Source organism: Panulirus ornatus, chromosome 20 (genome assembly GCF_036320965.1).
Source record: "Panulirus ornatus isolate Po-2019 chromosome 20, ASM3632096v1, whole genome shotgun sequence".
Taxonomy (NCBI): Eukaryota; Metazoa; Arthropoda; class Malacostraca; order Decapoda; family Palinuridae; genus Panulirus; species Panulirus ornatus.
The window spans coordinates 10,072,621-10,090,195 of record NC_092243.1 but is presented as its reverse complement, the minus strand read 5'-3'; the positions used below and the strand labels follow the sequence as shown (position 1 = coordinate 10,090,195).

At 37.8% G+C, this 17,575-nt stretch overlaps 1 protein-coding gene across 6 annotated transcripts in view; it reads right to left on the bottom strand.

Moving 5' to 3' along the window:
- Positions 1-9,907: 9,907 nt before the first annotated feature.
- Positions 9,908-17,575, bottom strand: part of LOC139755911 (uncharacterized) — a 72,137-nt gene continuing 64,469 nt past the window's right edge. For all 6 annotated transcript variants that reach the window (XM_071674653.1, XM_071674656.1, XM_071674657.1 and 3 more), the window contains exon 15: positions 9,908-11,609. In XM_071674653.1, the coding sequence (XP_071530754.1) occupies positions 10,059-11,609 (1,551 nt within the window). In that variant the 3' untranslated portion in view covers positions 9,908-10,058. The remainder of the gene's footprint in view (positions 11,610-17,575) is intronic.

Sequence of the window (17,575 nt, the reverse complement as noted above, 5' to 3'; positions counted from 1 at the left end):
AATTTGAGGTCCTCTTTACATTAATTTAAGGATAAACCAGACTTAACCACAAATATTGGCTCAATTCATTTTCTAGTACATATTACCATTTATAACCATCAAAAGATACATGAGATCTAAACATCTCACAGCAATAATATCTATTCCATGTGTTCAGCGTAACACAAAATGCTCAAGTTACATAACATTTACCATTAGAGTGCCATCGAAAATGTTTACAGTTTTCTCCAGTCACATAAAATGGCATCCTCCCTAAGAAAGGTTGGTTTTATGTGTACCAACTACGAGACTGACCAGCTCTGTTCATTTTCCCACAAACACAGGGTAGGATGCTCTCTGGTATATAATGTTAGTTTACTTTGGAGTCTAATGTCAATAACAATTTACTCTGTTTATAGTTCCATAGACACATGGCAAGTTCTTTCCCAAAGATGTTAACTCATACTGAGGTTTAATGTATGATTGGCTACATCTTCAACACAGTATTCCACTAATATAAGATGGTATCCTCCAAGAGAGAAAGCTCCATGTAGTGGCTTAAAACAGACTGACTACTCTTGCACTTACTTAGCTTTATGGATGTAGACATAAAATGTTCTCAATCATAAAATACCATATATTATCAAATTGCAGTATTCCTACTGTCTTTGATGTTGCGATTTCAAAGTATGAAGATACAAAAGCAATATCAACTGAGAACTGAGAACTTGAGTATTTGCTTTTTCATTCACTAGCGGTGGTTTTTCTTTGGCCACAGTCATATTGCATATAATCGAACACTTAAACTCTCCTTTAAAAATGTCGTTCCTTTTTTCCCATCCCTCCCCCTTATTTTCTATCACCTTTTACTTCCACATTTCATTCTTCAAAAGATAAAAGATGTTTTTGTTGTTAAATTAAGTATTTAGCACTTGAAGGTACTTGTATTCTACACTGGTCAATCAGTTGCGATACTACAAAAAGGTGTAAGTGACAAAAAAGGGATTGCATTTACTGTATCAGAATGTTATCCTCAGTTTAAGACATGAATGACAATGAAGCCTATCTTCTCTTGCCCTAGCCCCACAGATTTCCTATGCAACAAATGTGTAAGAGGACCAAAAATAAATTAATATGAACCAAACTAAATGCAACCAATACTAAAATTCAACTTACCCTCTCCCCCCTCCCCCCTTCTCTCTCTCTGTCTCTCTAAGAAAAAAAGTTTAATTCATTTTGTGCAGATTATGAAATTTTGGAACACAGTAGTTGTTTAATGCGTTATGTGAGTCTGTATACATGATTGTGCATATTTTGGATGGACACTTTAACAAAAGGGCAATTCCTAATAGAAAGATGAAATCTTTAACCCAAGTAACTCTGTCCATGTTTAAAACCCTTGGTCATTTGACTACTCTGACTGTTAAGACAAAAATGTTGTAATAACACGAATTTGCACACAGCTTGAGTTACTAAGAGCAAGCAACTTCTTTGGTAAAGTAAGACAGGAACATAAAACCATATACATGAAATCTTATAAAAGTTACATCATTTACACACTATCATGTGTTTAACTGATCTACAATCACTACAGTAATACTTCACAGATTTACAGGTCAAGATTTTGTAGTTCAATCATGAGTTATATACATATATAAAAATAAACATTTACATACATATAAATACATATATTGCTAGTTTTCTGCAACCCCAAGACATTTTCCAGAGGTTCCAGCAGTTTCAAAGCTGCACACAATGGGAGTAGCGTGAGATGGGTTCCTTTGAAGTCGAAAGGTTTCGAGAAAATGTGTAATCCCTTGTACTTGCTAATAATAATACATTTTCACTGAATGTGACTTCTCACTTTCACTGTTACTACTTGCAGGTGGGTTCTATCAGAAGTGAGCAATATTGCAGTTGAACATCTTAAGGAAAAAGTTGACTTGTTGATTGGTTAGTTAGGATTTTCACCATATGTATGGATCCTGGAGAGGTGCCTGAGGGTTGGTGGAATGCCTGTATTGTACCACTGCATAAAGGCAAAGGGGACAAAGGCGAGTGTTTCATTTACAGAGATACTCAGCATCAGATTGGAAAGGACAGGTATTCAAGCCATTGGGGGTGGGAAGGCCTGGGAGGTTAGCAGGTTTGCTGATGAGAAACTGTAGAAGCAGGTGTCTGAACCTGGGAGTGTGTGAATGAAGAAAAATGAGGGTAAGTCTGAATAAATGCAAGGTCATTAGGTTTAGATTAGGTTTAGCACTGGAGAAAGACAGGTTAGCTGAGGTGAGTTTGAATGGAAAAAAAAACATGGAGGAAATGAAGTGTTTTAGATACCAAGAAGTGGGCATGGCAATAAATGGAACCAAGGGAAACGAAGCAAGTCATGGGGTGGGTGAGGGAGAAAAGGCCCTGGGGACATTGAGAAATGTGTAAAAAGAGGTCACTATCTGGAAGGACAAAAATGGGCTTATTTAAAGTAGTCCTGATGGTGTTGTATGGATGCTAAGCATAGAATGCGGATGAGAATGTACAGAAGTGAACATGTTGGAAATGAAATGCTTCAGGACAATATGTGAAGATGGTTGATTGAGTAAGAAGTGACAGAGTAAGAGACGGGTGTGGTAATAAGATTATGGTTAAAAGAGCTGAAGAGAGTGTGTTGAAATGATTTGAACATGAGGGAATCCATCTGGGGGGGGGGTGTTTGAGAAAGATGGTATCAATCAAAAGTGAAAGGGGCAAGGCGATGAGGGAGACCAAATTGGTTTACCCCAGGAGACCATTCAACTCAACACTTGCAGCAACTTAAAAGCTAGACAAGTCTACCAATCAGGGGAGAGGTCAGAGTGTGGTGATGTGTGTATGTCTCTATGGGGAAAGTACATGGCAAATGAAGAGTATCTGCCGTTATCTTATATATAGAAGCTGATTCTTAGGCATGTTGGGTCTTGTGATATGATGAAATGGCATTTGGAATGTTAGATATTTGGCAGTGTCCAGAATGTTGAAAAAAAAATTGTGACTTTTACAAGTCTAGGTAGCAAGATTTTGGATAGGTGTATGTTTTGTGGTATACTGCTTAAGAATGGGCTGGGAGGGCAGTTGTTTACAATTTGTTGGGTCATTTCAGTGTGTATAAGTTTGGTCACTTTTTTGTTTATTAGAGGAGAGGAGATCTGTATCTGTGTCATTAGTTTGTGTTTGTTGGGAGGCTAGTGATGGCTCCAAGTCCTCTTCTGCATGGTTTGCAGCTTGTTATATTTGCTTTTGACAGGTTAGATGATCAAGCAGGTGAAGCATAGTTTAAATGAAACAGATAAACTTTTTGTAGAGAATACTACAGGACTCTTTATCACATCCAAATGCAGTAAGAGTGCGTGTTTGGGGTCAATTAGTTTGATTATGGCCTTTGTATTGTCTGTGGTATAAGAATTTAATGTCATATGCATAATATATCATGTTAAGTATGGTTTGAGTTTTGTTAAGTGGAGGTGGTTGACTATTTAGGGTGACAGAAGGGTGTAAGTTAGATTTATGTCTTTAAGATTTTAAAGGATAATGTTATACTAAGATGATACATACTTTCTCTTTTGGGCAACAGTGTTCTAAACGTGTGATGTAGGGCTGCATGTTTGGTGACGGTGCTGTATATGATCGTGAGGCAGAGTTTGAAAAAGAACTGCTCCCTGGGAAGCCCATTAATTTGAGGGGTTTGGGGGTTTTGGAGTGAGATCCTTGTGAATGACTGGCTTGGAAGCCAACTATGAAACTGTTGAGGGTGTTGAAGGCTTTGTTAACATCTATTGCCATGTGGATCAGTATATCAAGGAGTTTGGATACTGAAAGCATCAGTGATATAGGGCAGGAAGATGGTTTGGAGGGTTTAAAGATGGGCACTAAGGTGGCAAGTTTCTATGTTTGGATTTTGTGTAACCAGGAATAGTTTAATATAACTGTGGGTGCTGGCATTGGAATCAGGCCAGAAAGTTTTATGTGGGTGTGATATGTTGTCAGGATCTGTTGTAGGAGAGTTCTTTAGTTTTTATGGCAATGCAAGTAGCATAAGGGGTGAAGAGATGGTCAGCTTTTGTTTTAGGAAGGATTTTGAACATGTTTTCTTGACTTTCTTGTTCAGGATGTGTTAGTTTGTGACTGAATTTTTAAGTATTTCACGATAATGTCTGCATTTGCTTTGGGAAAAGGGATGTTGTGGGTTTGGGTCAGAAGTGCTTCATATGTGGGGCTGATGTGGTGTGGGAGGTGTTGATTTTCTAATTAATTTCCATAGTTAGTTGCTGTTGGTTTTGTAGATCACAGCATTATGGAGAATGTGCCAGTTTCCTGTCTGCTTTTTCAGTAATTAGATTATTGATGTAGTTTAGATTCTGTATCTGATCTATCAAAATCTATTTGTGGTGTGGTTTTGTCATAGCATGTATCTGTTTTACAGGGTCTGCTACTTGTGGACAGGTTTGGGTTATATAGCATTTCATGTCCTTATGGTGTGTGTTTCTTGCTGGCTTCGTTGATGATGTAATGTGAATTGGCATGGTATGGGGATGGGAAATTATATATGGTGAAGTTTTGGTGCTTGGAATTCATGGACTGTGTGAATGATGGCCAGTCTGTTTTCCTGTAGTTATTCTATTTCTTTTTTCTTTTAGCAGCTGTGTACTCTGAAAGTTAGGTGAAGCATTATCAGAATGAAAACTGGTCAGATGAGAGTTCATGTAGTGTGCTCCAGGCAGTCCTTGTATACAGTGCTGGTGTGAAAAAGGTAATGCATGGTGGTGTTTCTTGTCTGAGGTGGTAGGTATGAAGTCCGGCTGTCAAACTGTGTAGATTGAGAATGTAGTTGGTTTAAGGGTAGTCCTAAAGTGCAGTTCTGTGATTGGTTAAAGACAATGTCCACTCTCAAGTCTCTCTCACACACAGATTCCTGTAGTTTCTTTCCTGTTAAATTATAATCCCATCAAAGACTTCTTTTGCTATGACCCTTCCTCATTACTTTACATTTACTCAGGTTGAACTTCATTAATCATGTATCAGACCAACATTGAAGTTCAATACAGCACCCTTATAAGTTGATGTGATCCTCCAAGCTTTTCACGTGAATTCACTCATGACTTTTGCATTTTCTGTAAACATACAGGTATGACTCTATACCTTTTATCAAGTTATTCACATACATCAGAGGGAGTAATGCTCCCAGAAAGAATTATGTGGCGCACCCCTGGTAACCTCAGCTCATTAAGAGAAGGCTCCTCTGAAGTTCATGTTTTGTTCCCTTTCATTCACTAAGATAGTCTTCCATCCATCAAAGGTGTCTTCCCCTTATTCCTGCCTAGAGATCCAGCTTTTTAATCAGACTCCCATGCAGTACAGTATTACATGCTTTCTAAAAAAAGTAAACAAATCCACCTAGCCCTGCCTTTCTATGAGGTCACTCTCTCATAGAAATCAAAGATGTTTGTTAAATAAGACCTCCTTTCCACAAAACTATACTCTCACACTTGATAATTGCTCCTCTGCAAAAAGTCATCTATTCAATTTCTGATTAACTTTTCCTGAAGCTTACAGTCCACATTTTTCAGTGAGACTGGTCTGTAGTTCAGAGCCTATTACCCGTCTCCTCTCTTATAGACAGATATGGCATTTTCCCTTACACTCCCTCAGCATCTTGCCTTACTTCAATTACAGTCTGAACAGTGCCTGCATACGTAATAACTGTTTGTGTGTTATGGGAAGAGTTTTTACACTCACACTGCGCCATCTCTTAATCTTGAATACATGCACCATGGCTAGGTATCCATTTATCAACCAACCTACAGGGAAGGATGTCCAGCTAAGATTGGCTTTTGGCTGACTGTCACCCAGGATTCCAACCTGTGCAGGCCTGACCCTAGGTGGGCCAATGTTGACTTGTGTATGTATGTATGTGTGTGTGTGTGTGTGTGTGTGTGTGTGTGTGTGTGTGTGTGTGTGTGAAATCATTTAACTGTGCTGTGCAGGAAGAGAGTTTCACATTTATGGAGTCTCATCTCCTGAACTTTCACTACTAATGTACAGCTTTTTAAACTTCTGTATGCTGTCCACATTCGCAATCTCATAACAGTTTGTTCAGTTCAATCCCTACTTTTATACTGTACAGTTCTTTACAAATGTATCTAACAGATCTTTAATCAATTTCACATGTGTGTGGGTGTTAGCATACTTCATCTGTTAAAGGTTACAACACAGGCGAGAATTCACATTCAGTACAGCTATATCATCATCAGGGAAGAGAGACATATGGCCTTGTCAAGGACCTTCTCGCTCCAAAGAAGTCCATAACTCTTTGCTCCTGAATGGGGTGCAGCCTTAAAGCTGTAGAGCCCTACAAAACTGCATGATGCAGAGTGAATAATTAAGCTTACCAAATTCCCTTACTTCTTAAGAAAAAAAAATCTAAGTTATCACATCAGTGACTATGCACATTAGTCAATGAAATGAAAACTGATAAGCTATATTACTATAAAAGTGTTTCAAGGTCAAAACACCAGGGTTAAGCCCTAACTTTGGCACATGTATATTCCTTGACCAATATGATAATAGGGATACTGTAGAGATTTCAGGCATAATCACTGCCTTTACCATGTTCTTTCAAATTCACCTTGGAGTTATCCATAACATCTAAGGTATTTCATATATTGATCCATCCAGTATTACTTTATCTTAAAAGTAGGTACGATTTATGAAGAACTCTACACAATTCAAAACCAAACTATTAATGCAAATGAATTCAAAATGCCATTGACAAGTCATCATGAGGCACCTATGAAGGTCTCAAATTTTTTAACATTATTCACAAGTTTTACACATGAAGAATATGAGTAGTCATTTACTTCAAAATCCTGACCCAGCTCTTTGTACATTTGTTAAACTGCATGACAAAGATAAGAACTAATACTGAATAGAGAGTGTGCTGTTATGCTTGTCTTAGGCAAACAAGTGATGAAAGAGTACATGGTCAAGTTATCTCTTGATATCAAAACTCTTTCATTAACTCACTTTAAATAAATCTCTTTACCTCCAAAAATAAATCATAGATTGTGATTCTGATGCCAGAGAGAAATTATTATTATCATAATATTTAACAAGAGGAATCAACCAAGTAGGCCATTCAAACTTGATAACAATTAAAAAAACACTCAAAAATACTTTCAGATCCTACTCTTACAAATCTTAAGGAAAGGGGATTCATCAGTTATAAGGAGCAAATCCAATAAGGAAATAAAGGCAACTTGCTCAAAGAGCACATTCCTCATCACCTAGCATCAATCTACTATTGATAAGCCCTTTGAGATTCACTCAGATCAATGTTACAACTTTTATGTAGTCAGTCTAATGTGTTTGTGTACAGTATTAATACAATTTTGCATAAAAAACATTGAAAATAAATACAAGCATTACAATGCTATTCTTTACAAAGCAATACACTGAGACTGAGGTAATATATAATCTTGTTTACATTCTTTAATATAAAGCATGAACCTTATTTCTAACATTCCTGGACTGTAAAATTTGAATTAGCCAGGCCTATAACATATAATAAGCTAAGGGAGACTGACAAAATAAGCACTGAAACATGAAAAACTAAAAAACACAACTTGAAACAATTATGATATCAGTGGTGATGCCTTCCATTTCTAAATAGTTAATAACTAATTTGCATATTCTTAAAGAGCAAGATGGCAGCCTCTTGGGTGAGAAAGGATCAATTACTTCAGGAATTAGAATGACAGAGTCCAGCTCTGTGCCTGCCATAGAGAGTGAGGCTATAAACTCAGCCCAATGTCAAGGATTTAAACCTGGCTCCTCAGGTATATGGAAGCAGATCATTATTCTAAGCATCTATATACATTATACAGTTTCTTACTTACACAAGGCTGATTAATGCAGACACTTTACCAATCAATGCAACAAAGTTTATCTCATTGTATTCAAATATAAAAATTTCTAATGATCTTTTACATGATTACATTATCAGTATACTGCATTTAAGAACAGCCATGTATGGTAGTCATCACACAGAAGTATCAATATCAAACTGTATCATCATTACAGTAAGAGTTTGGCAAAAATACTGTACAATATCCTGAATTTGCTGGTTCAAGGTTTGTTATGTGGAGACAGTCTAAACACAGCAAGTTTAAGAATATTCTGATATTACTAGTTCATTACAAGTTACTCAGATGCAGTCTAATCATTGTAAGTTTAAGAGTGAATAACCATTATGATGCACACATTTCTGTCTTAAAAGTAATAACACCATTCCTAATAATACAAGACAGAGATAAAATTCTCGTCTTTCCAAAATATATGAGTTTGACTGTGTGACAAAGAATGACTAGGAGTTATTCAAAGATCTTATGCACATACTGTTGCCGAAAAAAAGGCGCATAATTAAACCTATAATTCTCCTAAACAGATGGGTAAACAGTCATTTACACTGGATTCTTCAGTGTAAGTAAGTTGAAATGAAATTTCTCACTATCCTAATAATATCTTTATAATAATAATTCAGAGCTTCTTTGCACTTAAAAAGATATATATAGAAAATCAAGTTCAAAGTCTGCAGCTTTGAACAGTCAAAAAGAATCTCTGTAAAGAAGACTTAGATAATCAAAGAAAGGGATCTACACAGGTTCGTACTACTACTGGGAGTTCAACATTCAGCTTTTCTCTTACATTTTTTCAAGGCAATGGTAATCATTTTTCAAACCAATTATTTCAGGTGCTAAATCACAGAATTTGAGCATTGCTTGTTCTAAATTATAAAAATATTAGAGTATTTTCTTTAAAGTTCATACAATCATTCAAGAAAAAAATAAAAAAAAGGCTAAAATATCTATATTTTGGACAGTTCTTAAGGTTCCATGTTCAAAATTCAGACCAAACAGCAATTTCAGGGCCATTTTTCATTTTTTTTTTTTCAGGCCTGAATCCATATCCATGCAAAGCCCAAACTTCTCTAGACTTTCACAGATTCATACAAAACCTGTCTACATAAGAATGAAAGATATATCTTACACAAAAGAGATTCTACTTTCTATCATTAACATTACTTGGACACATGTGACTCAATATAGCACCATTGTAGGATATTCCTCACTAAGCACAAACCATCACACTACAGTAATGGCACAAAATTTTAAGTTGACAACTTGTGACCATGGCACCAACTGACAACCTGTTTTGTGGTCAACAGTTAATTACTGCCAATTCTTCAGATGTCTTATCACCAAGGTGAAGATAACTGAAAGACCAAGTCAGATAAAAGGGGTACAGCATAAATATGGTACAACCAAATTAATGAACCTCATTTCATTAGCATCTCTACATATCACAAGGTTGTAAAATGCTTATCACCTGATTTGTCTATCAATATTACTAAAGCCAAAATGACACTATATCATTCCTCATCAGAAATCCAACATCAAGAGGTCAACAAAAGCTACTTTTATACAGTAATCAAGTGGGATATCTTGACAATCTTCATTAATATATGTACAATACACTTCTAGTGTTCGGAGAAGGTAGATCAACCTAAAAAAAAATCCATAAATTACTTTCAAATTTTACAAAAAAAAAATAAACTCGAGAAGTCTGTCAGTAAATAAATGGTGTACACATTTTTAAATACCCACAAATTCTAATTAGTTATGATGAAAGATATCACGACCCCAGTAATACTGTCTGTCACAGGATCATATCACCTAACATTAAACAGCAAGTCATGATTCATTTGGACGGACTCATATCCTTCAACTGTGACTGAAGAGTATGAAAAAGGGCAACTGTATCAATGCACCTGTGTTAGAGAGTATCACCTCTCTAAACAAGGAAGTCATCGCCAGAGCCTGTGAATCAGATCATGAGGATATCCACCATTTTGTGGACTGAGCTGGTCATCCAGACAACTCTTTTAACCCCAACTGAGCATTGGGTATTCAGAGAAGATTTCTATCACAAGGTCAAAATCCAATTAACCAAGTGATCATCAAATTTCCAAAAATTCTGGAGGCTATCAAATATCATATAACATCTTGTAAAGGTTTGGTAATATCTTTAGATATTTTGAGTTCATCTGTATCTTCTAATATTATCAACTCTATTTTATCCTCCTGGTTATTATTTAGCTGATTAATGTCATTTTTCTTCATTATCTGATCTTGACTTGCAACTTTATTGTTAACAGGATATGTAATACTATTCTTGGTTTCAGTTGTTGTGATGGTGTTTGAATTTGAAACATCTGATAAATTCAATGGTGAGTTGAATAAATTTTGCACTCTTGTAGAGAGACTGGGTTTAACAGTCAGTGATGAAGGTATGTGGTTTGTAGTTTGACTAGACAAGCTAACTGCAGAGTTGGGTAAATGAGGATTTGATGAAATATCTTGTTCTTGCCTTGTATCATTCACTGATTGAGAAGTTTGTTGCTTCTGAGTATTAATGACCTCTGCTGAGGCATTCCTTTGCAAAGGATTTTGTGTTTTTTGCTGTTGGTTTTTAACTGTTTTCTCTGAAATATTGTTCTTTTGATGCTGCTGCTCTTTCATAACTTCCTTGGCTGTAGAGTTCTGCTGTAATGCCTGTTCTTTCTGAGGTTTCTCTTTAGCTCCATCTTTTGATGAATCTGTTAAGGTAAAACTTTCAGGATGTTTATCCTTAACAAAGGCATTTGAAGTAAGAGGCTGTGACTTTGTCTCAGTAGAAGATGGCACACTCTGAGGAATAGAGTTATGTCCACCTGATGGAATATTTCCCATTTCCCATTCTCTTCTGAGACGAGCCAAGATACTTGGAGCATCATCTGTGTCCAAGCCCTCTTGGCAAGCAGAAAGGGGTGCAGAATTTCTGTAGGTGTGACCAGCACTTGAATTTGCCCGTCGAACTAAAATGGCGGCATTCTGCCTGTTACTACTGCGAACACTGTTACATTTTCTGCATGCAACAGTAGGATGATGTGGATTATGACACATGGGAGGGCGGGGCACAGGCATATCAGTAGCGAGATTGGGTGCACTTGGAGACATTTTAGGACCCATCCGGCGGTTAAAATTCATGGGTGGGCTGCCCGGAATCAGTGGAGTGTGTACCTGCTCTGCAGAATGAACGGATGATGTCTGTATGGTTGTACCTCCTGGCTGATGAGAGACTACCTCATGATGACCATGATATGGGGGAGGATCACCACGAGGGTGACCTGCAGACAGAAGGTTAACTGTTTGCAGTGGGGTTTCATGCCCCACCTGAGTCTGTGACTGTGAGGCTGCCATAGATGAAATGTCTCTTGGGGGAGGAGGAGGAGCATTACTTGTGACCTCCAAGGGATAAGAAGGTGGAGGATCATATGGTGGGCAGGAAGAGGCTGGAACATCACTATGGGGATGAGTGTGGACCTGGGAGGAGCGGTCCAAACCCATGCTGAGGCCAAGCCGCGAGAGATCACCAGTAGGATGATGAGAGGGTGGGAGCAGGGAAGGATGAGGCTCTACACACGCCAGTAGTGGTTGGGATACCATGCCTTCTCCAGTTGCAGAGCTAGGATGAGCCAGTCCTGGAAAACACACCACACGCAGCTGCAATGAAATATCTGTGCGTCACCAACACAACTGACAGTCGTAGGAGAAATGGCCAGATAAAAAGCAAGTCAACACCCTCTTTTGCTTTGTTAATAAGCAAAGTAGTTAATGAATCAAGGATCAGTGACAATGCTCTCTTTTGATTAACAAAATATGAAAACATATCCTGAATATTCTTCCCCATATTGGACAATGGGTATTGTCATACTGTGCCTGCTTGAGGTTACATTACGAGAGAAGAGTCACCTTTGGCAAGGCTGTATCATCATCAGTTGACGAAAGAGTCTACACCCTCATCAACAAATTTTTCCCTTCAAAGAAGTCCATCCTGTCCCCATTACTGAGTGTAGGCAGCCTTGAAGCTGCAGGAGCCCCTGGGTATGGGGTCATAGGTAAATAGCCCCAGGATCCCTTCGTACATGGTGTCCTGGGGTTGTATAATAATAATGTTGGACTGTGCCACCCAAAAACAACAGTACTATAAACCCAATACCCTTAATCTCAAATTTCGTTACCAATAAAAGTGATTCCATTATGTCTCTTGTTATCATCAAAGGTAATACTTCCTACAGTTAAACTTCTAAGCAGTTAAACTTTCTAACCCAACCATAGCTTTCAGTTTCATTTACTTCAGAACCAATGAGACCTAATAACATACTATACTATACAACTAACTTAACCTAAATGGATTACAAAGGAAGGCTTTCTGGTTCAAATCCTTTCATATCTGTCTAGGCCAGAAATCCATACCCTTCATTTTTTTGGCCACATGCAGCCAGAAATTTTACAATTGCTGCCAGAAAAGTGTAGAACATGTGATGTGCAGCCAGCAAGCTTGAGAAGGTTTTAATTATTAAGGTATTAATTGTATTTTCAGAAAAAACAGAGATAAGCTAATGGGGATAGTCTTGGGATAAAGGTGAATGATGCAAAGAGAAACGTATTAAGGTATTATGATAAAAGTCTTCTGCTTTTAACTAGACCATATTCATTATGACTTATTTGTTATTTGTTAAAGAAAGACAAATTCAAGCCGCATTTCTTAAACCCACATATTGTGCTAGTTCAATTTCTGTACTCTAATGTGAATGAACAATATTGTTCAGCAACTTAAGAGTGCTCATTTCATGTTTCAATCCTCCAAAGTAGTTTTTGGCATGTTGCACTACTAGTACATGTGGCAAGTGCATCCAATCACTGATTACTTACTTACTAGTAAAGTGACCAGCTAGTTCATAATAGTAGTTGATCTCTGATTGAGGCCATCCAAACTTCTCACAGCATAAAGATCTCTGCTAACCACATTATACAGCACACTGGCCAAATAACTCAAGGCAGCAAGTATGAATATATACATAAGAATATATGTATATGTCTGTGTATGTGGGTGGGTTGGGCCATTCTTTCATCTGTTTCCTTGCAATACCTCACTAATGCGGGAGACAGCAACAAAGTATAATAAAAAAAAATATTATACTTTGTCGCTGTCTCCCGTGTTAGCAAGGTAGTGCAAGGAAACAGACGAAAGAATGGCCCAACCCACCCACATACACATGTATATACATACACATCCACACACGCACATATACATACCTATTCCTATGAGTAGGAATATCTTGATCACGCGCAAAATTGTGATCCTTTCCATACATACCTATACATCTCAACGTATACATATATATACACACAGACATATACATATATACACATGTACATAATTCATACTGTCTGCCCTTATTCATTCCCATCGCCACCCCACCACACATGAAATAACAACCCCCTCCCCCCGCATGTGCACGAGGTAGTGCTAGGAAAAGACAACAAAGGCCACATTCGTTCACTATCAGTCTCTAGCTGTCATGTATAATGCACCAAAACCACAGCTCCCTTTCCACATCCAGGCCCCACAAAACTTTCCATGGTTTACCCCAGACGCTTCACATGCCCTGGTTCAATCCATTGACAGCATGTCGACCCCGGTATACCACATTGTTCCAATTCACTCTATTCCTTGAAAGCCTTTCACCCTCCTACATATTCAGGCCCCGATCACTCAAAATCTTTTTCACTTCATCTTTCCACCTCCAACTTGGTCTATCACTTCTCCTCATTCCCTCCACCCCTGACACATGTATCCTCTTAGTCAACCTTTCCTCACTCATTCTCTCCATGTGACCAAACCATTTCAAAACACCCTCTTCTGCTCTCTCAACCACACTCTTTTTATTACCACACATCTCTCTCACCCTTTCATTACATACTCGATCAAACCACCTCACATAACATATTGTCCTCAAACATTTCATTTCCAACACATTCACCCTCCTCTGCACAACTCTATCCATAGCCCACACCTCACAACCATATAACATTGTTGGAACCACTATTCCTTCAAACACCCATTTTTGCTTTCCAAGATAACTTTCTCGACTTCCATACATTTTTCAATGCTCCCAGAACTTTTGCCCCCTCCCCGCCCTATGATTCACTTCTGCTTCCATGGTTCCATCCGCTGTCAAATCCAATCCCAGACATCTAAAACACTTCACTTCCTCCAGTTTTTCTCCATTCAAACTTACCTCCCAATTGACTTGTCCCTCAACCATACTGTACCTAACAACCTTGCTCTTAATCACATTTACTCTCAGCTTTCTTCTTTCACACACTTTACCAAACTCAGTCACCAGCTTCTGCAGTTTCTCACCCGAATCAGCCACCAGTGCTGTATCATCAGCGAACAACAACTGACTCACTTCCCAAGCTCTCTCATCCACAACAGACTGCATACTTGCCCCTCTTTCCAAAACTCTTGCATTCACCTCCCTAACAACCCCATCCATAAACAAATTAAACAACCATGGAGACATCATGCACCCCTGCCGCAAACCAACGTTCACTGAGAACCAATCATTTTCCTCTTTTCCTACTCATACACATGCCTTACATCCTTGATAAAAACTTTTCACTGCTTCTAACAACTTGCCTCCAACACCATATATTCTTAGTACCTTACACTGAACATCTCTATCAACTCTATCATATGCCTTCTCCAGATCTATAAATGCTACATACAAATCCATTTGCTTTTCTAAGTATTTCTCACATACACTCTTCAAAGCAAACACCTGATCCACACATCCTCTACCACTTCTGAAACCACACTGCTCTTCCCCAATCTGATGCTCTGTACATGTCTTCACCCTCTCAATCAATATCCTCCCATATAATTTACCAGGAATATCGACAAACTTATACCTCTGTAATTTGAACACTCGCTTTTATCCCCTTTGCCTTTGTACAATGGCACTATGCAAGCATTCCGCCAATCCTCAGGCACCTCACCATGAGTCATACATACACTGAATAACCTTACCAACCAGTCAACAATACAGTCACCCCCTTTTTTAATAAATTCCACTGCAATACTATCCAAACCCACTGCCTTGCCAGGTTTCATCTTCCACAAAGCTTTTACTACCTCTTCTCTGTTTACCAAATCATTCTCCCTAACCCTCTCACTTTGCACACCACCTTGACCAACACCCTATATCTGCCACTCATCAAAAACACTCAACAAACCTTCAAAATACTCACTCCATCTCCTTCTCACAAGTGGAAAAAGTGGAAGTTAGAAACATAGAGGTGTAAGTCTGTTGGGCATTCCATGTAAGTTTATTGAAGTGATAATTGAGAGGATGCTGGCAAGCAAAGAGCATCAAATAGGGGAGGAGCAATTAGACTTTAGGAGTGGCAGGGGATGTGTGGCCCATGCATTTCCTTTTATGAAGAATTTATGTGAGAAATATCTAAAGAATGAGAGGGTTCTGAATGAGGCAATATATAGATCTGGAGAAAGTGTAAGAGAGTCAACAGAAATACCTTGTGGATAGTGCTACAAATACTAATGAAGGTGAGGAGCTTTCATCAATGGAGTTAGGCATGCAAGCAAGCAGGAAATGAGGGTGAGTACTTCCAGGCAAAGATGGATGTGAGATGTCAACATGGCTGTTTAATATTCTTAAGAGGAGATGGTGATGGAGGTAATTGTAATGGTCTAGGGGAAAGGGGTATGTCAACAGTATGCTACAGATGGGGGAGCTTGAGAAGTGAGTCAGTACCTGACTGAACCTTTAATTCTCAAATGTCATGCACACATCCCACATAGACATACACACATCATTACACTTCTTAACCCATGGTTCTTCCCAGCAGATGCAGGCAGCATCCCCAGAGTTGTGGGAACCCAATGGAGGGGTATCCTGAGACAGGGAGTTACGATACACTTTTCATCATCCAAGAATTACTCAACCCTTTGTAAAACATTTTTTTCATTTTTCTTCTATTACAAAGGTATGAATGATTGTAAAGAAATAAAAAATCAGTCTTCAAAAACTGTCCGTTAATATGTGAGAAGGCATTTTTTTAATGATTTACTTGTCTCAATCCTTTCCAGAAAATTCTTTCTTCTGGACAATATTTCTAGGCAACACAATTTGTATGCCTCATGCCAAGGGTGACTTGCTTCATGGCCAGAAAACAAAGTTAGAAACAGTGGATATAAGAGTAACATAAAAATTCAGTAGTTAGAAAACAGTAAGCAAAAATGAAAAAGAATGACTCAATCAGTAATAAAGGCAAATTATGCATTAGTTAAAATAAAAACTTTTCAAAAATCTAGAAATGTAAAAATAAATCTTCCCAAACCATGTGTTTGACATTCCATACACAAATAGTAATTCCAGAAATGAAAGCCAAAGATCTACAGGTATTATGAAAAATGTGTGGGTGGACCATCAACATTACAGTATGTAATTGCATTATGAACTCTATCCACACATGCTAATAATGATTTTGGGGTCAAAACTCAAGGTTTGGCAAGACAAGAAAAATTAACTTTACAAGTCAGCCTCTCCATACTAAAACAAATATCTATCAGAAAATAGGCTTTTGGTTCTAATAAATACATATAACTGAAATTAAATATATAAATCCAAGACTACAAGTAATTCTTGACCCATATATAGGTTAACTGGAACACAAGACTAACTGGGTGTGTCCTCTGTGAGGCCAATCTCAGTGAGAGACTGAATGTCGGGTATAAAGAAAATTTCCACTAATGGATTTCTGTACTGTGGTACATTCTTATGTCACAATGGATTACCTACTATTATACCAAACACATGCAAAGTGCAATTAATATATACTTAAGAAAAATTCATACCTGCTTATAGTACAACAAATCCTTAACATATTATAGCAAGAAGCTGGCTCACTGATAAAGCAAGCATCTAATAAGACTCCATGTGCTGCTGTCTGTTTCTTGCTTAATAAAGAGTGAATGGTGTTTTTGCTATTACAGTTGCTACCTTAATGAAAGCTCTGACACAACAGCTAAAGAAACTAGAGCTTAGAATCTTTCAATTGAAAAGGGTGAAGGATCTCGCATCAAATGACACTTTCTTCTTCTTTTATGTTGTATACTCTTAGATAATATCATGGCCATTAACCTGCTGTATGACATGTTAGCTATACAGACCATGCTGGTTTTGTGAACAACTGTTCCTGAAGTAAGCAAAAATGTAAGCAGTATAATCAATTTTGCAACTGAGGAGTCAATCCTAAGCCCTGATGCACTTAGAGACCATTTCAAAAACAATTTCAAGTATTGCATTTCACCATAAATAAATCTTCAAATAGGTATGGTCAAATAGGGTATATAGTGTACAGTAACTACATAATCTCAAACAACTCAAAATGATGCTAATCTGGCATTCCAGTTTGATAATCACCAAAATGCTGTGACTATCAGTGTTGCCATAGAATCTGATATAAAAGACAACAAAACCAAATAAAAGGTTGGCCACACTACAGCTTAAGTGCATGCACAGAGTCTTAATTTTCCACCTAGCAGCTAAACATAAATCATAAAAAGCAAAAAATACTTACAAATATCAGATACATAA